General features: G+C 49.2%; 1 protein-coding gene and 1 long non-coding RNA gene across 7 annotated transcripts in view; one reads left to right on the forward strand and one right to left on the reverse strand.

Moving 5' to 3' along the window:
• Positions 1-21,182: 21,182 nt before the first annotated feature.
• LOC118884204 lies at positions 21,183-23,254 on the reverse strand. The gene is made up of 2 exons (XR_005017228.1): positions 22,972-23,254; positions 21,183-22,505 (listed from the first exon to the last, which is right to left on the reverse strand). It is a non-coding gene; the product is annotated as an uncharacterized LOC118884204 (long non-coding RNA).
• A 189-nt stretch (positions 23,255-23,443) lies between these two features.
• Positions 23,444-27,754, forward strand: part of ATP11A (ATPase phospholipid transporting 11A) — a 125,205-nt gene continuing 120,894 nt past the window's right edge. For all 6 annotated transcript variants that reach the window (XR_005017179.1, XM_036831423.1, XM_036831419.1 and 3 more), the window contains exon 1: positions 23,444-23,906. Coding sequence is in view for 5 of the 6 variants with exons in the window: in XM_036831423.1 (XP_036687318.1) it covers positions 23,868-23,906 (39 nt within the window). In the remaining variant the exon portion in view is untranslated. The remainder of the gene's footprint in view (positions 23,907-27,754) is intronic.

Genomic DNA, 27,754 nt, shown 5'->3' on the forward strand with positions numbered 1-27,754 from the left:
TATCAGAATTGTGCCTGGCTTATAAATGTTGAGAAATGCGGTATAGACAGGCCTCCTGATTATACTCAGCCTATAAGATAAGGAACATACCACTTAGAAGGGAGGCTATACGTGTGATAAAGTGTTTTATGGTTTTACAGGACCGTTTGGCTGAATTAAGAAGTCCTCCTTGGTAAGTGGTGCTGGGAAAACTGGACAGCTACATGTAAAAGAATGAAATTAGAGCACTCCCTAACACCATACACAACAATAAACTCAAAATGGATTAAAGACCTAAATGTAAGACCAGACACTATAAAACTCTTAGAGGAAAACACAGGAAGAACACTCTTTGAGATAAATCACAGCAAGATCTTTTTTGATCCACCTCCTAGAGTAATGGAAATAAAAACAAAAATAAACAAATGCGACCTAATGAAACTTAAAACCTTTTGCAAAGCAAAGGAAACTACAAACAAGACGAAAAGACAACCCTCAGAATGGGAGAAAATATTTACAAACGAATCAACGGACAAAGGATTAATCTCCAAAATATATAAACAGCTCATGCCGCTCAATATTAAAAAAAAAAAAAAAACTCAATCCAAAAATGGGCAGAAGACCTAAATAGACATTTCTCCAAAGAAGATATACAGATGGCCAAGAAGCACATGAAAAGCTGCTCAACATCACTAATTATTAGAGAAATGCAAATCAAAACTACAATGCGGTATCACCTCACACCAGTTAGAAAGGGCATCATCAGAAAATCTACAAACAACAAATGCTGGAGAGGGTGTGGAGAAAAGGGAACCCTCTTGCACTGTTGGTGGGAATGTAAGTCAATACAGTCACTATGGAGAACAGTATGGAGGTTCTTTAAAAAACTAGAAACAGAATTACCATATGACCCAGCAATCACACTACTGGGCATATACCCAGAGAAAACGATAATTCAAAAAGACACATGCACCCCAATGTTCATTGCAGCACTATTTACAATAGCCAGGTCATGGGAACAACCTAAATGCCCACCAACAGATGAATGGATGAAGAAGATGTGGTACATATATACAATGGAATATTACTCAGCCATAAAAAGGAACGAAATTGGGTCATTTGTAGAAACGTGGATGGATCTAGAGACTGTCATACAGAGTGAAGTAAGTCAGAAAGAGAAAACAAATATCGTGTATTAACGCATATATGTGGAACCTAGAAAAATGGTACAGACGAACCGGTTTGCAGGGCAGAAATAGAGACACAGATGTAGAGAACAAACGTATGGACACCAAGGGGGGAAAGTGGCGGGGGAGGGGGTGGTGGTGGGATGAATTGGGAGATTGGGGTTGACATGTATCCACTAATATGTATGAAATAGATAACTAATAAGAACCTGCTGTATAAAAAATAAATAAAATTAATTTTTTTTAAAAAAGTGGAAAAAAACGAAGCCCCCCTTGGGCTCTGCTTCGAGGTGCAGAGCAGGAACGACTTAGTTTGTGGGAAATATTTATGCTTCAATCTCAGCCCCAGAATGCTTTTGTCCAAGAGATTTGGGTCATAAAAAAGGCAATTGCTTTGCTTTTATACCGGCTATTTACAAGATGTATTAAGCACGTACTTGGGCACAATTCACCTGGGAAGGAGGGAGACGGAGGCTTCACACACACAGCCGGTCATCAGAGTTCTGGTGACAACCCCGTGTCCAGAGCAGCCCAGCTGCCGGCGAAGCCTGGGGGGACTGTGGACACTGTGGGCTGCGGGGAAGGGGGGCCGGGGAAGGGCAGCGGCTCCACCTCCCTGGGCTGTCGTCCCACTGGACCCCGCTGGCCATGGACCCCTGGGCAGTTGTCCTCCAGGGTCATTATCACTAGGCGGTTGGAGAAATAAATATGATACAGCCACGTAAAAGAATTCAGTTCAGTGATTTAAGCCAGAATGAGGGAGAGCTACACATGCTGGCAGAAAATTGTCCGGTTCCTTAAGTGAGAAAACCATTACAGAGCATTATGGAGACAACAGGACACACGCGCATGCACAGACACACACGTGTGTATATACACACACCCGGGAGCAGGATCCAGGGTTTGGAAGAGAGCTTTTGATTTTTACCTTATACCTTCCTGTATTATTTGCATTAAAAACAAACAAACAAACAAACAAACATGAACTTGTCTTTTTCAGTCTCTTTCCCATGACAACAAGCCCACCCACACGTCCTGCTTCCGGGCCCCATTTGCCAAGATGAGGACGTGGAGGGCGTGACTGCGGGGAGGATGGAGCTGTTGGCGGGGCTGAGTGAGGCTGACCCGTCCCCGCAGAGGCGTGGCGGGTCCATCCCGGCTGGCACGCCCGGGGGAGGGGGCCCGGGGCCGGCTCTCCTGGGGGCGCAGAGTCGACCCCCTCCTTGACCTTTAATCGCCTCAGTCTCGGTTTCGGTGCATTCAGTCCCGTGAACACTGTTCTCGGGGCCCCTTGAAAGCGACGAGGCGCGGCCCCCCGGGGCTCCCGGGGGCGCAGAGCTCACTGTTCGGTGGGAAGGGGACCAGCCTGCTTGTCTCCACCACCAGCTGCCCCGAGGCAGGTCCCCCACCTCTGTAAAACGAGGGGAGCGCGGACCCTCTCTGTACGGCTCTACAGCCTCAGGCAGGGAGCCCAGGGCAGACAGGAGCCTGACTGCCCAATGCAGTGTTGGGGAGGCTTCTGGAAGGGGTTCCCATGTGTTTTACTTATTTCCAAGGCCTCCGTCTTGGTCTCTGTCCAAACCGAGAGATGCTGAGTGTGAGCCCACGGGGGCAGAGTCCGTCTCAGGAGGACCCGAGATCGGTACCTGGCACTCGGCCGACGCGCAGAACATGCACGTAGAGTGACTGGGGGGGGCCCGTCCTGCTATTTCCCGGGGCAGCTCTTGAAGCCGGTGTGGCCTCGGGGCCCCAGGGGAGAACTGGGAGATCCCTCTGCAGTGAGTCTCTCGGAGGACCCAGGACCTCTTGGGAACTGGCCCGGCCCTCGTGCCCCTTAGGCTGTCCCCCCGACCAGCAAGACGACTGCAGTGAAACACATGCAGTGAACCGGCGCACGGAGACACGCAGAGCGGCGAGCTGATGCTTCGTCACAACCCTGGCCGCCGTGGCGGTCCCGATGAGGACGTCCGTCCCTCTGCCTCCGTGGCACTCCCGGGCCTTCAGGATGGAAGGCACAGCTCAGGCCTCTGCCTAGCCCCACATCTTAAATACCATGAATGCTTTTTTGGTGGCGTCTTTCCTTTTACCTGACAGGATAAATTGTTTTATTGTTTCCTATCTTCCTGATCTTTAATGATTTTGTAGTCTCAGGGAAATGTACACTATTCCTGTAAGAGGAAGGGGGAAAAAAAAAGAGCCCTAAAGGCCTAAAAACAAACTGCCTCTGCTAAGGCACGGACCTGAGTCCCCTCCAGGGGTTTGGCAGTTTGGTCTGTCTGCCATGTCAGCTGTCCAGGGCTGGTTGTGCTCTGAACAAGTCAGCTCAAGAATTCACACTATATGTTTTACTTCCAAGCTTACCAGGGTGAAAAGGATCTTTTCATTAATATCAAGAAGAATACAGCCAAACTGAATCAGGTGTTTTATAAGTGGTGACCAAATGCAACTGAATAGTTTTCCATCTTGAATTTCCGTGAGAAAATATTTTAAACTTGGAGAGCCAATTAGTGAAAATAGGAGACTCTGAGAGCAGAATGGGAATGTCTGATTCCTATTTCTCTCCTTTTCATTTTCGAAGCATTATTTGTGGATCACTAGCAACTTAGACTTGAAATGATCCCAGTGTGCTATTGACTAGAACGGCTTACAGGGATTTATTACCTTCCTCTGTGCACAGAACAAAATTCTATTCTCAGATACCATGTTTAAGCCCTTCATGCATGTCAGGTAAATATTTTCCAATCTGTCTCCTTAGACACTCCTCACAGTAATCAATATCCTTGTATTGATGTGGAAAAACTCAAGATTGTAAGCAGTTTTGCCAAAATCAGTTCAGCAATCTAGGAGAAGATGTGAACCTTTCAGACCCGTCCTTCAGCGGCTGCCGTCTGCCCGGCCTCGCACGGTAGAGAAGATTCCTCCAGATCCTTCTCGGGCGTCCATCGGAAGCTGGGCGCCATCCCACATGAGGGGGAGGGGGACGGAGGGGACACAACCAGACTCAGCCAGGCTCCGGCCCCGGCTGGGTGGGCCCTGTCCTGTCCCGTGACCTCTCTGAGCCTCCTTTCTCCCAGAGCGGAATGGAGAGAGCCATCTCAGCCCTGCCCCTCAGGGTGTTTGAGATCATTCACACAAAGAACTTAACAGTAAAAAACTTAGCAGGAAAGAACTTAAGCATCCTGTAAACACAAGGCACATTTTATTGCTCTTGAGGTTTGACCTTGAAAATACAGGGTAATAACCCTGTGCTGTTTCAACTCCTGGAAAAAGAAAGAGTCATAGATTTATTTAATCACTCTCCTGAAATCAGAGGTTTTCTACAGTAGTAATAGTGAATTATCCTCAGAAAGACCCAAGAATTAATGTCTGGGCCGAGGGTTAGGGTGGGGAGCAGATAATATCTTCGCTGTCCTACAAAGCCCTGTATTCGGGACAACGCTGTATTTGTGAATCCTTCTATTTGTTGATTCATTAGAGAACAGTGGTCGGCTTTGATTTATTGGAGCTGAAGGATGCAGAGACTCAGGCTCTCCGCTTCTGTCAGCTCAGCCCCGAGGAGAGACGACAGCTGTGGGGCGGTCTGCTGTTCAGTCATGATCGGCGGGGAGGGACCCCCTCCAGGCCCTGGACCGGGGCGAGGGGCTCCTCCCTGAAGCTCTGGGCCCCCCCAGGGGAAGACGCTCTCTTCCCTCTGATGGTTTACGTCAAGGTCGGGACAGCACGTGTGTTTCCACTGACCGAGGGGCATGAGGCCCCTCCTGGACTCAGCTGTGAGGTTTGGGGGCGGCGTCTGTTGACTAATTTTTTTTTATTGTTTATTTATTTTTGGCTGCTTTATATATTTTGGGTCTTTGTTGCTGCACGCGGGCTTTCTCTAGTTGTGGCGAGCGGGGGCTACTCTTCCTTGCAGTGTGCGGGCTTCTCATTGCTGTGGCTTCTCTTGTTGCGGAGCACGGGCTCTAGGTGCATGGGCTCAGCAGTTGTGGCTCGCAGGCTCTAGAGCGCAGGCTCAGTCGTTGTGGCGCATGGGCTTAGTTGCTCCGTGGCATGTGGGATCTTCCCGGACCAGGGCTCGAACCCGTGTCCCCTGCATTGGCAGGCGATTCTTAACCACTGCACCGCCAGAGAAGCCGCCTCACATTATATATTATGTGTATATACCTATATATTCCCCTAGCACATAACAGAAATATGGAGATATTGGGACCCCACGTGGGACTAGATTCACTAGTTTGAGATAATATATTTTATACTTGGAAATGAGAGAGAACATGATATTGTATTTACCTGATATTTTGTCTAAAAGTGACCACACACGTGTGACAGGGATAGAAGGAAAAACTGGAGAGATGTGCTGTAATCTGCCTCTCCACTTTTACCCCTGCCCCCCTCGCTCTCCTGGACCCCCTGCCCCATCCTGGTCGCCCAGGGAGGCTGCAGTCCGCAGAGGCAAACAGGAGAAGGCGCAGAGGCTGGATCAGGAGACTTCAGCCCTTCAGCCCAACACCCTCACCAGCCTGAGATGACATTAATTCACACGTGGTGTGAACACCCTCACCAGCCTGAGATGAAATTAATTCACACGTGGTGTGAACACCCTCAAACAATTTAGAAAAATCTCCGTAGCGCCCAAATTCCTACTCAGAGAAATATAAAGGAGAAACCAAGTGTAATTTATGATGAAATAATGCATATCTAAGAATGTAAATTCTCAGGTATGATCACAGGGCAAAACAGAATGTACTCAGGTAAAGTAATCAGAGGCTCACTCACTTTAATGTATCAGTCTTTTTTTTTTCTTTTCTTTTCTTTGTTTTTTGGCTATGCCACGCAGCTTGTGGGATCTTAGTTCCCGAACCAGGGATTAAACCCAGGCCCTCGTCAGTGAAAGCACGGAGCCCTAACCACTGGACCACAAGGGAGTTCCCTAATGTATCAGTCTTGATGTTTAAAAAGCATGTTAAAAAGTGATACTGTTCAAAAAGTAGAGAACATGGCAAAACAGTGGTACAGGTGGACATGAGAAATTAAACCCCAAGTATATAGTCTGCATGTTAAAATCACACACAAGTTCTTTGGGTTCCTATGTAACATGAGTGTCCAGGATCACTTTAAAGATGCCTCAAGGACCACTTCAGTTATGGTGACGACCAAGAGTGCCCCACAGAGTCCCAGAACACACCTGGGAGGCACCACCGCTTCTGTGGTATGGAAACAGTCAGATGAACTAATATTAACCATCTTTCAAAAAAAAATAAATTAAACCCTGTTGGTTTTCTTAAAATTGGTTCCACATAATTCTAGACTTAAACATGACAAAACCCCAAGCGATAAGCGTCACCAGTGTCCATAAATCTGGGTGATGTTACATCCGCCACCTTGACCTTTGATACTGCTATTTGGCCTTGAAAACGGGCTACGAGAGAGAAAAACTCTTTAGGATGATGAGTCGATTCTTGCCCAGGAGGTCAGTGTGAGCCAGGGATTCTCAGCCTCAACGCTGTCATTTCAGACCGAATAAGGTTTGGGTGTGAGGGCTGCTTGGTGCCTTGCAGGGCGCTAAGCAGCGTCCCAGCCTCCACCCACTGGGTGCCAGGAGCGAAGTCACGAGGCTCAAAACTGCAGGTCTTGTCAAATGTCCCCGGGGGATGGAGTCTGTCTGCAGGCTGAGGACAACAGGTGGGAGCCGTGTAACGTCCCTCTTTGGTCTCTGTTTAGTGCAGTTAGTGATTTTTTTAAAAAAAAAGAGGGTATGTTACACAGAAGCCTAACTCACCCGCTTAGAGCAGGGTCAGATATTATTATATCAAGACTGTGAATGGATGGACCTAGAGTCTGTCATACAGAGTGAAGCAAGTCAGAAAGAAAAACAAATACCGTATGCTAACACATATATATGGAATCTGAAAAAATTGGTATAGATGATCTTATTTACAAAGCAGAAATAGAGACACAGACGTAGAGAACAAACATATGGATATCAAGGGGGAAGTGGGGGTGGGATAAATTGGGAGACTGGGATTGACATATATACACTATTGATACTCTGTATAAAATAGATAACTAATGAGAACCTACTGTATAGCACAGGGAACTCCACCCAGTGCTCTGTGGTGACCTAAATGGGAAGGAAATCCAAAAAAGAGGGGATATGTATACGTATAGCTGGTTCACTTTGCTGTACAGCAGAAATTAACACAACATTGTAAAGCAACTATACTCCAAAAAAAAAAAAAAAAAGACCGTGAAAATGTATCTCATTACTTCAAGAAAATTGACTGAGGAACAATGCTTATTTTTCTTCCATTATTCCAGTTAAGATTGCCCCTTGTTTTGTATATGAATATAGCTAATATGAGTTGAGCTAGTAGGGTGAGGGTGTAGCTATTGTTTAGGACTTTCTCAACCAATGGGAACACCTCTCTACAGTACTGAAAGCACACGTGAGCCCTTCTGAATTTGACACTCAGATGCAGGTTTGATCAATGCCATCATAATGAAGACTAAAATGTGATTTTGTTTTCTTAAGAAACATTGGAACAATTTATCCCAACCAGTCAGGTTGTCAATATGAACAAAACTTACTGGAGAAAGATAATCACTAGCTCATGTAATACAAATTTAATTGATTTATTTTTATGATTAAAAAACGAGTGGACAATTTGTCAGAGTTAAATATTTGTAGTTCCAATTTTAAAATTCGAGCTCTCCTTTATGACTTTAAAGCTAAGCAGAGAGATGCACTTGAAGTTCTCTCAGATTACACCAGAAACAGCCCCGTGAGCCAGTAAAATACGTGGTGCTTAGTGTTTTGTGTTTTCCTGATTTTACCACTGTTTTTAAATTTTAAACTTAATTTGTACCTATACAGCTTTTCAGTTTATTCGAAAATGCCTTCCCACTAATTTTATTTGTAAACAAAGCAGGTGATTTGATTATGCCACATTTAAGCTGCAGCATTTCCACATTAAGGGAAGAACCTGTGAAATGATATTGACAAGGCACTTTGCACCGCCTCATTTTTGTGTATTACCCCATTTCACAGGAAGGAAGCTGAGACACCCCCGAAACCCAGAGACGGCGTCCACAACGAAACCAAGCCACAAGGTCTTCCCACAGCTGTGAATGTGAGCAGGTGAGAAGGAGCCCCCAACAGCTAGGAAACCCACAAGGTGTCACTGTCTGTGGTTAAGACACGGAGGGAGGGCTGACAGCAGGCCTGCGGTGGCCGCAAGTCCCAACCAGAAGGCGCGGCAAGGCCAGCAGAGCAGGAGCCCAAACTCGGGAGGGTCTGCAGGTTCCGGTCCGGGTTGGCTGCCGTGTGACCACAGCAGCCGCTGAAGCAGCAGATGTGGACCCCTGAGGCCAGAGCAGAGCTGAGAGGGGCGTCCAAAGGGAGCAGCACAGGACACCAGGGGCAAAAGCAGGAGAAGGCCCTGACGAGGAAGAGGCGCAGGTGGGTCTCAGGAAACAGGAAGCAGCTCTCAGGATTTTTATTCACTTTGTGAAAACAACAGTAGAAGTGAATAGAAAATGGACCTTTCTGCCAACGAATTAGATACCTTAGATGAAATGGAAAAATTCCTAGAAAAACAGAAACTACTGAAAGTGGTTCATGAAGTTATAGAAAATCTGAACAGGCTTTTAACAAAGAGATTTAACTAGTAATTAAACGTTTTCCACAAAGAAAAGCCCCGACTCAGATGGCAACACTGGTGAATTCTACCAAATTTTAAGGAAGAATCAATACCAATCCTTTACAGACTCTTCCCAAAAAAGAGAAGAGAGACACTTCCTAACTCATTCCATGAGACCAATGTTACCCTGGCACCGAAACCCCTAAGACTGATCAGAAGAAGAAAAAAAAAATAACCACAGACCAATATCCTTCATGAATATAAATGCAAAAATCCTCAACAAAATACCAGCAAAGCACATCCAGCAACTTATAAAAAGGATTGTATACAGTGGCCAGGTGGCATTTATCCCATGAATGCAAGAGTGGTTCAACATGCAAAAATCGATGGATGTCATAGGTCACTTTACTAGAATAAAAGACAAAAACCACAGGGACATCTCCACTGACACAGAAAAAGCAACACTCTTTCATAATTAAAACAATAACAACAACCACACAACTTACCAAACTAGGAATAGAAGGGAACTTCTTCAATCTGATAAAGGCCACCTATGAAAAACTCAGAGTTAACATCATACTTAGTGGTAAAAGTCTGAAAGCTTTCCCTCTGAGATCAGGAACAAGACAAGGATGTCCACTTTTTGCCACTTGTATTCAACGTCGTAGTGGAGGTTCTCATGAGGGCAATTAGGTGAGAGAGAGAGAGAAAAGAAAAAAAAGGATAAAAGGTATCCATATTGGAAGGAAGAAGCAAAATTATCTCCGTGTTTGAAATTTCTGAAGAATTGTCTGTATGGGGATGGGATAGGTGCAGGCACAAAAGGAAAAAGATTGACCGTGAGTTGATAGTTATTGAAGTTGGCTGATGGACACATTTTTTTCTCTAGTTTTACATATGTTTAAAACTTTGGATAATAAAGATTGTTTTAAAATCTTTATTGTTGTCACACTGGAAGAGGTTTTTTTTAAGCGATGATAAATATTCCTAGAAATTTCAGTTATCTAGAAATCAAAAGGGGACAGAGGACATTTGGAAGGAACACCATTCCCTTGTTCTTTCTGAGCTGGTTGGCCCCAAGCGAGTGTCATCCTTAGGGTCTAAGGCTAGTGGATAGCTTTACACCAGTCGAAATCCACCACTTTTGAGTTGCTCCACGTCTGTCGCAGGATGTCTTGTGGACCTATTTACTGATCCCGTTTATTAAGAGAAAACTCAGTATGAACTACTTACAACAAACACCTTTGTAAAGATCTATGTTATTTCCACTTTTCTCCAAGTCATTCTACCTTATGAGTGATTCACACATTCATTCCCTCTCCTTTTCCCCTAATTAACCTGTAATTAGCAGAATTACCTCTTTAGGACCTCAGCTCACACGTCACTGTCCTCAGGGACCTCCTTCCAGGCTGGGTTGACAATCAGAGACTCTATCACTTTCCTTCGGAGACTTTAACCCAGGGTTTTACTGTGTGTTTGTTTTGAGCAGGAGGTGTGTTCATGGAAAGTTCAATGAACAATCAAGTTAAGAAGAAGAAAGGGAATTTTATTCGCGCCAAACTGAGGACTATGGCCCAGGAAGCAGAAGCTCTGAGACCTGTTCCGCCCGTTAGAAGTCGGAGGCACACTCATACACATTTCTGAGAAAAAGGCTCGTACATCAAAATGACATGTTGATATTTACATGAAGTTCACCAGGGACACATAGTCCAGGTGAGCACGTACAAAGGAACAGCAAATCACCATGACCCCTGCAGAGCTGGGAAAGAACGCTCTCCTTCTAAGAAGTGACATCACTAGCGTCAGGAGAAAGAAAAAAATCCATCCTATGGTCGAGCAGGCACTCCCACCTCTGAGGAGCTCTGGTTAATGCACGAGGCAGATGCACACGGCACATTAGGGACGGAGGGAGGCGGCCCAAACGGACACAGGGAGAATCTTATGTTCAATTTTTCTTGTCCTGCCTCAAAATATAAATTTTATTTCATCAGGGGATTGCTGACTGGACTACAGACTCACCGAGCACAGGCCTGTATCTGTCTTCACCGGATGCGCCCCCAGACCCCAGGGCAGCACGGCACACATGCGTGCCACATATGTGGCTGTTGAACGTGACAATGGATGGTGCATAAAGTAATTAACGTTGTTATTTACCAATTCCTGGTCGATCATTATCTTAGACATCATAATACAAAAAAATTGAAATTTTACACTTTTTCAGCAGCTTCTCAGTGTCTTTATAAAGTACATCAGATTTAGACATTTAAACTTACCTCTTTGGTTTGTGATCCGTCTGCTTTTCAGCTTTATTCAGTACACTCTTCAGGCTTCTTTTGATTATTTCATCAAAGTAGAATTCCATTCAGCCAGAACCATCATTGGTTCCTTTCTTACATCACTGTATGATTTTTGTATTTATTTATGTATTTAATTGATCTCTTACAAAAAGACGCTTATTGGGACATTGAACAGAACCTTAAAATGAAAGCATCCTCATTTGTTGTATTTATTTTATTAAATTGGTTTGAATTTAAGAGTTCTGTCTCAAATCCTCACTGAAGTTTCACTTCATTTGTAGTATTCCAGTAAGTTTACCAGAAAAAATAAAAATTTGTACTGCCATTCTGTGAGTGAGCACCAGAAGATGAAAACAGCTTCATGATTAATGCATGTAGTTTTTAACATGGCCAGACATCTGTGCTTTCTGTGGTCTGACAGTTTGTTAATAATGCATTAGTATTTGTTTGCATTCCCAATAAGTTGTATGACAGGAAAAGACACCAGAATTATAACCCACTTGTGTAGTCTAAGCTGCATGTCAGATGTAGATGACCCCTCCTCTCCACCCCCACTCCTCTCCTTTTCTCCCCCATCCCACCCTATCCCATCCCACCCCATTCTTTGGCCATGTTTGCCAATCTTCCCTTTTCCAAAGTACCTATTTCACCACTGCATTCATTTATTTCCTTAAGATGAAAAGATCAGTCCTTTACAGTTCTTTAGTTTTCTTGTACTGTTCTGGCTGCACGTTCTGTATTCGGAGCCGATAGTTCACCCTAGGCCACCTGATGCAGTCTTCACAGCTGGTGTCTGTGCTGACACCATTCTGCTTGTCAAACATTTTGAATTTCTCTCCAACTCCATTAAATGGCAAATGTTGCCCCTAAATGTAATCCTGATGGATTAATTTTGGTCCTACTTTTTCAACGAAAACTGTGAGGCTGGGTCCAAGCCACCCTGGCTTGTGAGGAGGGGCGAAACTATTGCCCAAGGCTTTGAGGGGCCGGAGGCGGCTGCTGGGTGCAGCCGGAAGGAGGGTGGGGTCACTCGGCTTCAATCAGCTCCCTGCTGGGATTCAGTAAACGCACAGGCTGGAATCAACAGAATCCAGATCGTTCTCTGAAAAGACGTAGGCATGTACAGAGCCCCTGTCATGTCGGCAGCGTCGTCCAGAGACCACTGCGGGTCAGGATTTGGCATCCAAGGGCAGGTGTGATCTTCCAGTTAGAAAGGTACCTGTGGTCACGGGTCCCATGACACCTGCTGTACTGTGCAAGCCCCATGCTTGATGCTCAGACGGAACATAAACAAAGAATAGCATCTTACCTGAAGGACCTTAACAAATTAGTTTGGGAAATAAGAGTAATCTATAAAATGACACTTTCCGTAGTCAGACAGAAAAGGATGAAATAATAGCAAACACATACTGGCACAGTTCCCAGAGCTTCACGTGTGTTAGTTCACGGATCCCGCACTAACCCACGAAGCAGGGATTGTCATTTTCCCCCATTTTACAGACGAGACCCAGAGAGTGTGTGCGACCTTCCAAGGTGGCAGGCCCAGTGTTCAAGCCCGACAGTCCTGTTTACACTGTGGAAGCTGAAGATGTGATGGGCAGCTGGACCGTAGAATCGGGGGGTAACTCCTCCTGGGCTCCGGGTAGGAATCACCCTCTCTTACGGGACAAAGGGAATTCACAGGAAGCATACAGGTCTCCCAGAACTGGAGGAGGCTGCAAGGCCAGGCTTAGAAAATTACCTGGCAGGAGACAGGCTGGGGGCGGGGACCACAGGTGGTGACACCACAGGGCGCCGGGCTGGGTGCCTCTGCCATGAGGGATCCCCTGCAGTGTTCCCTTTGCCTTCCGCTCGTGGGTTCCAGCATGAAAGTCGTGCGCGATGGGTGCACATGGACCCGGCAGCAGGTCGGGCAGGTCCCCCTCCCCATGCTGGGTCCCCGTAAGCGGTCCCCGCCCACCCGCACACTGCAGCGGGAATGAGGTAGGGAACAACCTCTCAGGCCCTTCTTCGTGGCTCAGATGTACCCTGGTCATTACCGTGAGGGTGCAGCCACTGCAAAACCCACGGCGATACCTCCTTGTAGGAACTCGCAAGAGAGGGCAGGAGAGCAGCAAGCAAGCAATGACCATTTAGCGGGGAGCCGTGCTTGGGAGACCTACTACGTGCCACAGATGCCTGTAGTGGTTCCCGTGGCTGCAGACACGCGATCGCAAACTCAGGGGTTAAAAACAACACAAACTATTATCTCACAGTTTCCGTGGGTCAGGAGACAGTAGGGTTAGCGGCGTCCTCTGCTCCGGAGGCCGATCAAGGTGTCAGCTGGGGCTGTGGTCGCATTCGAGGCCCAGGGCCACCTTCCACGCTCGCTGGTTGCAGCAGAGTTCGGTTCCTTGCGTTGGGACCCAGGTCGCTGACAGCGGGGGCCGTCTCAGTTGTGGGGTGCCTGTTCCCTGCCACGTGGCCTCCATACTCCGTGGCAGTTTGCCCCGTCTCTGCTGCTCGGGTCCGACCTCTCTCACCTGTTCTCCAGGCCCATCCAGGAAGGTCTCCTTTTGACAAACTCAAAGTCAACTGATGGCGGATCTCCGTTCCATCTGCAGAGTCCCTTCCTGTTCTCAATACGAGGTGGCAAGTCACAGGGGAGACACCAGGCGAGGTCACATGCTCACCGTGGCAGGATGGGAAGAGATGGTAGAGAGTGCCCCAGGGTGGGCTGGGGGGCATCTTAGAATTCTTTCCGGAGGAAGGAGCCAGTGCCTAGTGGAGGGGGCACCCCAGCCCCGATCTCAAAGGTCAGTGAGGTTTGCCCAGGACACGGAGGAGGAGGAGTGGTCCAGGGGATGGAGAGCGATGTGGGGAAAAGGAAGGGAATCTGTCTAAACAGGTGCCGATCAACCGGACTACAAGACACTCTGAAAACTAGATGAACACGCTGAGGTTTCATGGAACAAAAAGCAATCCGATCTAATTAATATTAAAATGGTTCTTTTGGAATTAAAAAAAATGTTATTGAAGTATGGTTAATTTACAATGTTGTGTTAGTTTCAGGTATACAGCAAAGTGATTCAGATATATATATATATATATAAAACTTCTATATATATTGTTTTTCAGATCCTTTGCCCCTATAGGTTATTACAAAACATCAACATTGGGTATAGTTCCGTGTGCTATACAGCAGGTCCTTGTTGTTTATCTATTTTATATATAGTAGTGTGTACCTGTTAATCCCAAACTCCTAATTTATTCCCCTCCCACCAATATTTAACTGTTAATATAGTGACCATGGATTGGGTAACAGGATCAAATTCTTTATAGTAAAATTCACAGAGTAAAATCATTCCGTAATTGTATTGTAACAAAAAATAGGGCTTGAAATAGGTCCTGAGCAGCCACTTAGGTCCACTTTCAGTTGAACCTGAAAGCCCCATGCTCTCAGCGTCCCTCTGTCTGTCATCAGGAAGTCTTGGTAGTATTGATTCTTGCACAGCAGATTTCAGGAAGAGCACCCGCCCCAGACACTCGTCTGATGACGTTGAACGAGGTCCATTCGCCCAGCTCACTAGAGGGCCTGGGGCACAGGCGTTCACAAGCCGATGGCAGGGGTAGAGAGAGAAAACATGAAACACAAGCAGGAAGCCAACATGTCGGAGGGTCCTGAGCTGTCGTCTCCCCTGCAGACCAACGGTTCAAGAGCTTCGTCTGGCTCGTCTGCCCTCACAGTTTCCAAACCCTCAAGAATACAAACAACAAGAAGTTACATTTTTTCTTCTTCCATTCTTAATTTACATGGAATTCCGAACCATGGAAAATCAGAGCCAAAACAGGTGACAAAGAAGCGTGCTCGGCATCCCGACATTCTTGAGGGCAGGTTCAAAATCTCTTGTCACACTTAAAATAGTAGAAGATACAATCTCCAGTAAAGTTCCCGTAGAGACTCACGTGTCAGCCCTCAGATGCTGTAACGTTCGTACCAGATCCAAAGGCAGCCCGCACGTTCATTTTCTGCCCATTACCCTCCCAGCTCAGCAACTGCTCCCCCAGCAGCTGGAAAAGACTGGTGTTTATAAAGGGCTTTGAAGATGGAAATTAATGCAAGTGCTAAGATTATTATTAGCAACATTTCAAATTGGCTACTTGGAATTTGTGGCTGTACTTGATGACATTTCAATTAAGTTGCTAATTTTTCTAGTCAGGGGCAAAGAGAATATTTTTGGCCCCAAAGCTGAAGTCACGTCTGGCTCCCAGACGGCAATGCTCAGTAGGCCTGAGCTCCGGCTGACGGGGTTTGCACACAGGCTCACTTTCTTAAGGCTTCCACAAGTAGACGGGAAACAATACCCACTGCCCCTTTGTCTCCTGGAGCTCAGACTCCCCTCCTTTCCATGAGATGTCCCCATCTCCTTCTATGTTAGCCCAGAAACTGATCACTTTTGGAATCTAAAGAATACAACAAAGTAGTGACTACAGCAAAAAAGCAGCAGACTCAGAGATTTAAAGAACAAACTAGTGGTTACCAGTGGGAAGAAGGAAGGGGGAAGGGCAACATGGGGCTGGGAGTAAGCGGTACAAACTATCAGGTATAAAACAAGCTACAAGGACATACACAGGGAATATAGCCAACATTTTCTAACTATACATGGATCACAACCTTCAAGAATTGTGAATCACTATATTGTACACCTGTGGCTTGTATAATATTGTACGAGTAGACTTCAATTTAAAAAATAGCCTCCATAGTAAAAGTCTGATTAAAAAAAAGAAATTGATCATTTTTGTCCAAAATTGGTAAGCCTCTTTCCATTTACAGCTTAGATTTAAAAATGAGAAATGGGGCTTCCCTGGTGGTGCAGTGGTTAAGAATCCGCCTGCCAATGCAGGGTACATGGGTTCGAGCCCTGGTCCAGGAAGATCCCACATGTCATGGAGCAACTAAGCCCGTGCACCACAACTATTGAGCCTGCTCTCTACAGCCCACGAGCCACAACTACTGAGCCCGCACGCCACAACTACTGAAGCCCGTGTGCCTAGAGCCCATGCTCCACAACAAGAGAAGACACCGCAGTGAAAAGGACGTGCACCACAATGAAGAGTAGCCCCCGCTCACTGCAACTAGAGAAAGCCCATGGGCAACAACGAAGACCCAATGCAGCCAAAAAAAAAAAAGAAAGAAAGAAAGAAAAAATAAAAATAAATAAAAACGAGAAACAATTTTTAGAAAACTTACTGGTTTAGACTAAATATACTTGTTCTTTGTAACGAGTTTTTAAAGTTAGAATGAGCTTGCCCGAGTAAGAAGTCATTTCAACAAATTTCCACATGCTGTTTACTCAGGTTTTTTTTTTTTTTTTAAACTTTGGGTTTATTTATTTATTTATGGCTGTGTTGGGTCTCCGTTTCTGTGCGAGGGCTTTCTCCAGTTGCGGCGAGCGGGGGCCACTCTTCATCGCGGTGCTCAGGCCTCTCACTGTCGCGGCCTCTCTTGTCGCAGAGCACAGGTTCCAGACGCGCAGGCTCGGTAATTGTGGCTCATGGGCCTAGTTGCTCCGTGGCATGTGGGACCTTCCCAGACCAGGGCTCGAACCCATGTCCCCTGCATTGGCAGGCAGATTCTCAACCACTGCGCCACCAGGGAAGCCCACTCAGGTTTTTTTTTAGCTGTTTATTTAGTAACTAATTTGCAAAGTTCCAGTACCTAAGGTGGACCATGAGAACTTCTCTTAGTAACATCTACGCAAACACCCACCTGTATCTTGGAGTTCATGGAGATACCTTGTCACCTATTTTGTTGTAAATGTGGTTCACGGGGTTTTGGTTTGACTATCCAGTTGCTCGGTTTTAATGTTGGGATTTGGAAAGATTAAAAACTATGTCACCACCATCCTTTACCTTCAACATTTTTAAGACAAGTAATTCCTACCTACGATGATGTACCCAGTCAAATTATCCATCAACTATGATGTCAGAGAAAAAAACATTTGTAACATTTACTTTCCATGCACCCTTCCCCAGGAAGCCACTGGAGAATATATTCCGGCAAAATAAAGAAAGAAATCAGGAAAGGAGACATCATGGGATCTAGAAAACAAGCATGAGGGAGAAGGAGGGAATTCCCAAGACATTGAAGTGAAGCCTATGGACAATCCACACAAAGGCTGGGGAAGTCCTGTTTACAGAAACAAAGGGACAAGAGAAAGCAGCTTCCTAGTTTTCTAAAATATGTCCATAAAGAGAAGATGCAGTGAAATGATGTTATGTGAGGTCAACGTGACTTGCTGGGGTGAAGGGGCAATTTATCCCATGTAATGCTGATTTCTAATTATTGTCCAGCTCCTACTTCAGATACCTTGTGATTTATTTACCTTGTTGGAGAGGAGCAAAAATCTAAAGTTTCTGCTGAAATAAATGAGAACAACAAATTGCTTTCATGACTTTATTGGTAATTTTTAGCATCACAGACGTAGCTTTTTTTCCTGAAAGGAAACTGGAATTAAAATGATCAAGCTCAGTCTTCCCTGGTGGCACAGTGGTTAAGAATCCGCGTGCCAATGCAGGGGACATGGGTTCGAGCTGTGGTCCGGGAAGATCCCACATGCTGCAGAGCAACTAAGCCCGTGCGCCACAACTACTGAGCCTGCACACCTAGAGCCTGTGCTCCACAACAAGAGAAGCCACCACAATGAGAAGTCTGCTCACCGCAATGAAGACCCAATGCAGCCCAAAATAAATAAATTTATTAAAAAAAAAATCTCTTTAGAGGGGGAAAAAAGAGCGGGAAGGGTGTAAAGAATAAATAAGGAAAGAGAAAAGGATTCTTAGCAATTTTTCATGTAGTCTCACTGAAAAATAATGCAGAGAAAATGGGTAGCTGAGAAGCAAAATTAGTCCTGATTAGGCTCATTTTGGGACAAGCACCCCTTTGCCTGAGTGCCCGCCGTGAGCATGAGATGGGATGGGGCCCCTCTGGGTTTGGGCAACGAGTACCTCACTGTGGAGGGGAAGGGCCCGGAGACAGTGGTCATTCTGGGATTCAGTCTGGACCTGTGTCTGACACCCCAAGGAAGAAAGGGCTCAGAGTGACAGAGGAGACAAAAACCTCAAGGACACAAAATGCAAGGCGGCACAGTGTCTCGCGATGAGCTGATCAGACCCGAGTATGACCAGGAATCTGAGGACCTGGCAAAAGCTTTCAAGGGAGAGCTCATGCCAGCGCTATAGGCACGGTTCGATCCTGCTAATTCTTTGAGACTGGCACTCGTACTATTCACGTATTTTGGATTAAGACTGATGATGACATGAAACTTTCCCACTTTTTGGTACCTGTGTAATGAACACGTTAAGCTAGGCTTTTGAAAGTGACTCGGTGTCGCTGCCCCACCGCTCGTCCCGTGTGGAGGGGGGGCTACTTTCCGTGTGAAATGGTCCAGCAGAGCCTCGTGGATGCGGTGACCTCGAGCTCACTCCTCACTGTCACGGGCACTGACTTTCTCCACATGTGCTCAGACCACAAACTGTAAAGCCCTCCCTTTATTCTGCTGTATTAATGCTCAGTGGCTGAAATAGCACTTTAGGTGTGTTGGCTCTTTCACCATTTACTGAGCACCTTTCTTGCACACGGGATCGTGCTCTGCCGGGGAGGCGTCCTCCACACCCTTCCCACGCAAGCAGGGACCGACATCTAGAGCAGCAGGTCTCAAACCTGCTGTATCCGAGAGCTTTTGAAAAACAGGGATGCCTGGGTCTCATGCTACACAGACTGAATCAAAATGCCTGGGCCAGGGGAACGGGTCCTGGGAAACAGCTAGTTTTTTAAAACTCCCTGGATGATTTCAATCAACAGCTAGGGCTTAGAAATTAGTTTTGGACAAGTTAGTAAGTTAACTAAGAGTGCCATTAAGAGGCGAAAGGAGGGACTCGTTGTCACTGCGTGGGAAGATGTAGGGGAAGGTGACACTCAAGTGTGACTGCAAGGATGAATAGGACTTGGTGGGACAGACAAAGGATGGGGTAGAACATTCCAGACAAAAGGGATGAGGGAGGTGAGTGGGAGCCTGTAGGAGGTACAGGAAAGGATTTCTGCCAACAAAGAATTCTAGGACCAGTCCACGGAAGGATGGCACCAAAATAACCCCAGACCCGTGGGAACAGTAACCCAGGAGAGGGGTACGGATGTCCCAGCACCCGGAGGAGCAAGGACGCTCACCTGAGGCCATGCCCCCTTGTACAGGACGTACTCTTCCTCCCACCTGAAAACAAAACATGGAAAACCGAGACTGTCATACAGAGTGAAGTCAGTCAGAAAGAGAAAAACAAATACCATATGCTAACACATATATATGGAATCTACAAAAAAAAAAAAAAAAGGGTTCTGAAGAACCTAGGGACAGGACAAGGATAAAGACGCAGACATAGAGAGTGGACTTGAGGACACAGGGAGGAGGAAGGGTAAGCTGGGACGAAGTGAGAGAGCGGCATGGACATATATACACTACCAAATGTAAAATAGATAGCTAGTGGGAAGCAGCTGCATAGCACAGGGAGATCAGCTCGGTGCTTTGTGACCACCTAGAGGGGTGGGATGGGGGGGGAGGGAGATGCAAGACGGAGGGGATATGGGGATATATGTATACGTATAGCTGATTCACTTTGTTATACAACAGCAACTAACACACCATTGTAAAGCAATTATACTCCAATAAGTATGTTTAAAAAAAAAACAACCATGGAAAACTCACACTTCCCTGTTCTGTGTTTTCAGCTATCAGTTTTGGGTTCAGGTTTGTTATCTGTGGTCCCAGTAACAATCACTGCTTTCGACTGTCTCCACAGGAAGGCCCCACTTCTTTGCCCCTGCCCCCTTATTTCTCAGAGGTCTTCTTCACGTGGGAGCCCAAGAACCAGGAGCCCTGGCTCCTACCCTCGTCCCTGCACAGTGGAGGAGGGTTAGGGCAGGTGTGTGTGAGCCTGTGCATGGGTGTGGGTGCGCGTGCAGCTACTGCAGATCCACAATCTGGCTTCAGTTTGGGGTTTGCCTCCTGCCTGTGCCTCCTACTTGCTCATACCACCCTCCACGGGGAAGCAGCCATGCTGTGTGTGGGTCCGGGGAAGGCCCTGATGGCCCCAAGCTCATTAGGATCCTTCCATCCCCCACGGACACCTACTAGCCAGGGGTCTGCACTTAACCCAGGCCTAAGCCAATCATCTGATGGCATTCCACCATCCTAGTACCTGACTGGCCAGGAATGGGCAGAGGATGTGGCCGGTCCAATCAGAGTGGAGACTCTCTTTCCCCTTGGATGGGAATGAAGAAACACACAGGCCCTGGAGTTCCCACAGCTGTTTCACTGTGACCTTCCTGTGATATTGTCAACATACTCAGTCATCGTTTGATGTGTAAGGTAGGTTATTTCTGAAGATGACTGTTCATAGGTTCTCTCATCCTTTATGTACAAGGCTCTGCTCCTCCCCCGTGAATCCAGGATGGTCTTGGACTTACTTTCCCCAGTAGAATGAGGGGAAGGTGATGAACCGGAACTTCCAAGCCCAGACTTTCAGGGCCCGGGCAGTGTCCACTTTGACCCTCCTGGGATCCAGCTGCATGTAAAGAAGCTCAGGCTGACCACCAAGTACGGAGAGAGAGGCCACCTGTTCCCAGCTCTCCATTCACCCAGCCGAGACACTAGACGTGTGACTAAAGCCATCAGAAACCCCCAGGGCCCAGCTAAGCCCCCAAAAGAATGCAGATGCATGAACAATCCCAGCCAAGACCAGGTGGAACAGAGGAACCTGCCCCCAAAACACAGTCCTGAGAAATAATAGCTCACTGGTGTTTAAGCTCCCAAGTTTGTGTGGTCTGTTACACAGAAACAAATAACCCACTCACAGCGTGAGTTGGACTTAATGTTACTTTAATAGAGTCCTAACTGGTTTGGTTCCATAGGTTTATTTTTTTATTCTTATTATTTTTATACAGCAGGTTCTTATTAGTTATCTATTTTATACATATTAGTGTGTATATATCAATCCCATGTTTCCATAGGTTTAGAATTAGGATGCTGTGAGCCGCTAGCAACAGAAAATCCAACTCAATAAGGATATTTATTATCTCTCAAGACATGAAATCCAAGTTAGGGTAGTGGCCCAGTGGTGTCACCAAGAACCCATGCTCTTCCCATCTATCCACGCCGCCATCCCCGCTGTGACGCTGTTCCTGTCACATCACGGATGCAAGAAGGCTGCAAAGCGCCAGACATCACATCCAGACACACAACATCCAGCAGGAAACGACGAGCATGTCCTCTTTATGTGCCTTTTTACGAGTGAGGAGACTTTTCCCAACAGCAGGATTCACTGGCTTAAACTCGTTTTAAACCAATCACAAGAGGAGGCATGGAGTTACTGAGATTAGCTTACATGGACCAGTTTACCCCTAGCCACGCTACCTGCACCAAGGTGGGTTTCTGCCAGCAAGGACAAAGAGGGCATGGCTGTGGCCACCACAGTGTTTACTAAAAGATGAAATCAGCATTGATCACTGAACAAAACAGGCGTTCCTGAAAGGCACACAGCCTTTATCCTGTGGCCTTGTATGATCTCTGCCTGTGTCCTTCTACCTGCCCCCTGCAAATGTCACCGTTTGCAAGGTGGTAGGCCAGTCAATGTCTGGCTCCAGCGGCCAGGGTCCTGGCAAGAAGCAGAAGGTGGTCCTGGGAGGAGATGTGGAAGACCGCACGGCGACAGGCCCACCTGCTGCAGCGTGATCATGCTTCCCCGACCCACCAGAGGTGCTGTGCCCCAGGGCCCAGCTGACACCGCTGCCTGGCTGTAGGAAGCAGGGGGTGACAACTGTCACCCATTCGGGTAGGAAACATGGGGTGACAACTGTTACCCACTCATTCGGAGCCTGACACGAATTGATCCAACAGAAAAGAAAGCTGGGCAAGCACTGTGGTCACAGAAGGACACAGACACTGCCAGGCCAGGCTGCAGAGGAGGGAAGAAAGGCCCCAGCCTCTCTGCTTGGTCTCAGCCCGCAACTGACGCCCCGCTGGTGAAGCTCCACTGATGATGGCCATGGGCCTCCTGGATGCCAAGCAGGAGAGAGTAGATTTGGTTGGAAAGTGAAGAATCAATGAATTAGGTGACCAAAAACGAGCATTTTACTGAAGAAAAGCAGTTCAGAACCCAGATAGTTTAGCCATGATCACCATTCACTCCCGCTCAATCCCAGGCTTCTGTATCTAATCCCCAAAGGGTCCAGTGGCTTCTCTTCCACGACCAGCCAGGGGGACACTCAGAGGCGTTCCTCCAGGGGCAGGAGCCCCGCTCCTGGCCAGGCACCAAAGGCGTTGTCAGGCCCCTCTGGTTTCACAAGCTGTGGCCCGTGGCAGTGAGAACAGACGCTGGAAACAAAGTGCATCCATTAATTCAAGGCTGACTGTGATTGAGAAGAGATAGTTCGTTTCACGTTGGGAAAACAGAAGCATTCCCTGGGATTGAAATCGAGGTGTCTGAGAGACGCAAGGGTTCTCCGTCTGGTGCCCAGATAACGCACCAGCGCGCGCCCCCCGGGGCCTGGAGGCCCGGAGCCCAGAGCTCCTTCCCGCGAGCCCGGCTCAGCCTCCGGGTGACCGCCTGGCGCAGCCGGGGACGGAGGCAGGAGCTGGACCTGCAGGACCTAAGGGGGCGGCCAGCGGGGCCGGGCTGGCCGAACAGGTTCAGGGCTGATTCCAGCCCCTCAGCCCCGCCGGACTACAAGTGCCTGTGACTGTCGCAGGTCTGGAGTCCTTGGGCCAGGGGCCCCGGGCGAGGGAGCCGGCGGGGTTTCAGAAAGAAGCGGGGATCCTAGGTGGGAGACGCTGCGCTCACCTTCGCCCCAGCGCAGAGGAGCTGCGCGACCAAGCCCCGCGGGGCCCGCCTCGGCGCCCCCTCACCTGCCGAGCAGGCGGGCCGCGCGTGGGGCCGGCGAGCACGAGGGAGACACAGGCCGGGTTTAGCTGGTCTCCGGCCCAACCTGATCCCGCCCCCTCCCCGACTCCCCGCGATCTCGCGCCCGCCCTCGGGCCTTCGCGGGGAGATAGACGTTTCGGGCCGGACCCAGGACTGGCCGCCCAGGGCCCGCCGTCCAGGCCCCGGCTGCGCGGCCCGCACCCCCGCCCGGGAGGCGGAAGCAACAGGGAGCCACGCCCCCGCCCTCCGCCCCCGGGTCCCCTCGGCGGCCCTGCGCCGGGGGGGCGGGCCGGGAGGGGGCAGGGCCGGGGCGGGCAGGCACCCAAGCGCCAGAGCGCGGGCGCGGGGCGGGGGCTCGGGCGCGGGGCGGGGGCGCTGGGCGGGGGCGCGGGCCGCGGGGCGCATGCTCACACGCGCTCGTGACGTGCGCCCGGGGACCGGCCTGCGGGAGGCCGGGCCGAGACGGCGGCGGGCGGAGACCGGGAGCAGAGCAGAGCAGGGCAGAGCCGCGGAGCGGAGAGGAGGAGCAGAGCAGCAGAGCAGCGGCGGGAGCGCCGGCCGCCGCGCCCCCGAGCCCGCAGCCCCACCGCCCGGGCCTCGGCACGCGGGCTCCGGTCGCTGAGCGGCCACCCCCGAGCCGGCCGCCGCGGGCCGGGCCGGGCATGAGCGCTGAGGGGCCGCGGCCGCCCCCCGCACCGCCCGGCGCGCCGAGGCCGTGACCGGGGCGGAGCGCGCGGCCGCACTCGGGCCCGGGCCCATGGGCGCGCCGAGCCCGGCTCGGGGGCGCTGAGCGGGCGGGCGCGGCCGGAGGAGCCATGGACTGCAGCCTCGTGCGGACGCTCGTGCACAGATACGTGAGTGCCGCCGGCGCGGGACCGGGGCCGGGGCCGGGCGGGACAGGGCGGGACGGGCCCTCCGCCCCCGACCCTGCCGCGGCCGCCGGCCCGGGGGCGCTGAGGGCTTGGGCGGCCTCGTGCGGCCGACCGCGCCCCGGGGGACGGCAGGACGCGGGGTACCTGCGGAGCTGGCACCTGGGCCCCGACGGCGCGGGCGCCCACCCGCCGCGCTCCTCCCGGGAGCCGGGCGGGGCTGCCGGGGCAGAGACTGCTTAGATCGGCGCGGGCCGGGCTGGGGAGGGATGCTCGGGCTCGGCCTCGCCTGCCGGCTCTGCCCCAGGCTTAAGGGACAGGGAGAGGGGCGCCCACACGGAAAACGGCGGTGGCTTTGCTCGTGAGTTTGGTAACAGCACCGGGGGGTTCGGAAGTGAAGTTTGGGACCTTTGTCCCGAAAGTAACCAATCAGACCCGAGGCCGGCGGTTCGGGGTTCCCCAGGAGTCTTCGCTCCGGGAGGCGCGTGGCGACGCCGGGCGTGGGCAGGGGGGCGCGGAGGGGCGAGTTGGGTTTGTTTCACATCCGCCCGAGGGGAGCCGCGTGCGGCGCTGACGCCGGCCCCGGGGGTAGACGGGGTGCGCGCAGGAGAAGGAAACTGGTCGCGTCTCTGACACAGGCCCCCCTGTCCCCCGCGCGCACCGCCGCCAGTCACAGGTTGGAAAAGTCGCGCGCACTGAGCTTTCCGCTAGAAGAGGGAACGGTGGTGGGAACTTGGTTTTTTCTGGCTGAGGAATTCTCTTCGTCAGTCATTCATATTTATGAGCTTTCTTCGAGGAGGCCTTGGCCGCAGACGAGAGTGTTTCTCTTCATCCAAGGGGAACGTTGAATCAATGCCTTCCCCCGAATCCACTCACTCACCAGAGGACTCAAGGGTCAGGGGAGCTTGTGGCACCTTCCAGTAGCTCCCCTGGGGAGGGCGGTCTGCCTTCCAGTTAGTGGGGCGAACCCCTCTGGGATTCTGGTTAGGGCCGGGAAGGCTTCCCATGGGAAGGGCCCTGTCCCCTCAGGGATTCTTGAGTCCATCTTATAACGTGAGTGTAAACATCAGGGTCACCTTGGTGTCTCTACAGTAGTAAGTTCTGGAAAATCAGGTAACAGTGACAGTAGGTAACCAGATGTCTTAGAGAAACGCTTGACGGGTCCCAGACATTCTGATCTCAGGCTTATGGCCCACGAGCGCGGAGCCAGCGTTAACCTAGGATGTGCTCACTAGTTTTCCAATTAATTTCTATTCTCTTCCAACTCTAAGACTCTGTGATAGGAAGGAGAGTTGAATTGTGAGCGGTAATGCGGTCTCTGTCTACGAGAGGTGAAGGGCGGGTGGGCCACCCTCCTGCTCGGACCGGCCGAGGTCCACCGCCTGGTGGGTCTTCCCCTCCCTCCTGTTCCTGACCCCTTCGTCCTCGGAGTCGGGCAGACAGGTGTCCGAGGTTTGTGCTTTTACTCCCTTACTTCCTCCAGGCCTTCAGCTGTTTCATGTCATATCAATCTATATAAATGTTGGTGTACCTTATATTTTTTTAATTCCCCTTTGCTGTGTTATTAGACTTATTTTTCTCAAACCTAACTGGTAAATATTCTTCAGTGAACGTTCCCAGCATATATATTTGGTAATGTCCCTGGAATCCAGTTATGGGATGCTATTATTATTTCTTTGTTTCTCATTCCACATCTTTTTTTTTTTTAACAGTCTGATCACTTGGCTACTTCACCATATTCACATACAAAACCATTCATTTCTATGATATTAAACTCATGTCTACGTTATTAAACTAATTTGACTTTTTCCAGAAACAGTCAATCTGTTTCCTTATAACTGAATTATGTTTCAATATGTAGGAATTAATTATACTTCCTTTTGCTAGAGGGCAAAGAAAGACTCTGGGATTAAATATTCATATTTCCTTGTGGTTTCCGTATATGACGTATTTCATAATCATGAATAAAGTCATACCCTGTTCCCATCTGGTGTTCACACAGTCAGAATTTCTAGGACAAAGAAACCTTTTCATGATGATGCCTGAGGGCTGCCAAAGATAAAGGAGTCCTTGGAAACCATTGCTGTGGGTATTTTATTCTGGGTTAATTCCAGAGAGGTAGAATAGGCAAATGAATGAGAGAATTCCCTTCCGGGTTAGGCCAGGTATATGCCAAAGCTGGCATTACTGGTCGTTTGTGAGCCTGGACGCATATAAGCCACGTAGAGGTGCGCTGTACTTGTAAATGGCAAAATGCTTCCGTACCTCGAGCTTTTAAAAGAAATGTTTAACAAAGTGGGTGGAGAACTAGTGTTATCCTCTTAGAGGAGATGTGAGGTGGGAAACCTAGAGTCAGGGAGTTTAAATTCTGAGAGGAACCTGCAGAGTCTCCGGGAGCCCACCTGGGTGTGGACCTGGCCTGCCCACTTTGAGGCCGTGTCACCCTGGGCAGGTGGCTTCGCTTTTTCTCTGCCTCGGTTCTCTCATCTGAGGATGAATAGCGGTACCCGTTGCAGAGGGTTATTGTGAGGATTAAATGAGTTAGTACAGGCCAGGAGCTAAGAGCGGTGCCGGCTCTGCGGAAGTACTCAGCACACGTGTCACGACTAGCCGTTAGCATAACTTTGCCCCCGGTCACTGGCCGGGGGAGGGCAAGCACCTCTGTTGGTTGCCGGCCAGGCCTGTCAGTACGGCCACCAGGGGCCCTGGGTGCCCTGCTCTGGAGCAGCGTGTAGGGCTCAGATGGGATTCGGGAAATTTTAAAACGAGGGGTGCCAAAATGCCGCAGGCCCGACGAAAAGCCTGCAGGCCACGTTTGACCACAACAGTTATTTCCAGGCCAGGAGGACCACCTTGTCAAGACACTTGTCTCCTTCTTTCCATCCACGCCTCACATTCAGGAGATTTGACTGTAAAGCTTAATTTTGTCATGTTTCTGGCGTTTGTTTTTAGTAAACATCATTGGTCGCTGGAGAACCTCAGGCGTGGCTGTGTTAGAATGCTTTACACCTTCTTAAAAATTCACTATTTGTATGCATGCACATGGGTCTGCTTTGGTTTGTTTTTTATCACGAAATGGTGTGTGCCGTGGACGTCATCGCCCACTGATGCTGCCCTACAGGCGGACCCATCCATCTGACGCAGATTTAGTTTTAAAAACTTTGAGTGCCGCCTGACTTGGGGTTGCCTCTTAATGGCGCTTCCGACATGGGGCCTCCGGATCTGCTCCTGGAGTCTACACCCCAGGACACTAAGTTAAGCCGCTGGAACCACCGAGGCCTTCAGGTATTTGAAGTAGGTGACCCCTTAGGCTGGCCCCAGGGCTGTGCTACAGTGTTTGCACAGGCCTTTCAAAGCAGTCTGCCAGGTGTATAATTTAACCTTTGTGTCCTGGCTGTTCAGTTCCTTCCATTGTCCTTTCAAACCCTGTTGAGTGTCTGTTGGGGACAAGGGACCTTGACATGCTTTTCTTTCATGCCTGAGGGTAGGTTTAATAACCCGAGGGGAAAAGGGGGTTTAGGCGATTGGGTTTTGCTGCAGTCAGTTGCATTTCTAGGGATAAGCGCACTGTCCTCAGTTTACAGTTGGCCAAAACCACCTGGAATGCACTGAGCTGCTGCTCAGTACGCAAGAAGGCCTCTGTTTACAGCTGTGCTGGGCCCTGAAACCTAGAGACGCACTGTTCCTTGGTGCTGGGACCACATGTTCCACTGGCAGCAGGGCTAATCAGAGATGCTTAGATCCCCAAGTCCCAGACTTACAGATGCTTTTTTAACCAAGTTAAATGCCGGCAGAAATGCTATTTATTTGCAGTGAAAATCAATAAAAAGCCA

The sequence above is a fragment of the Balaenoptera musculus genome, chromosome 18 (genome assembly GCF_009873245.2).
Source record: "Balaenoptera musculus isolate JJ_BM4_2016_0621 chromosome 18, mBalMus1.pri.v3, whole genome shotgun sequence".
NCBI classification, from domain to species: Eukaryota; Metazoa; Chordata; class Mammalia; order Artiodactyla; family Balaenopteridae; genus Balaenoptera; species Balaenoptera musculus.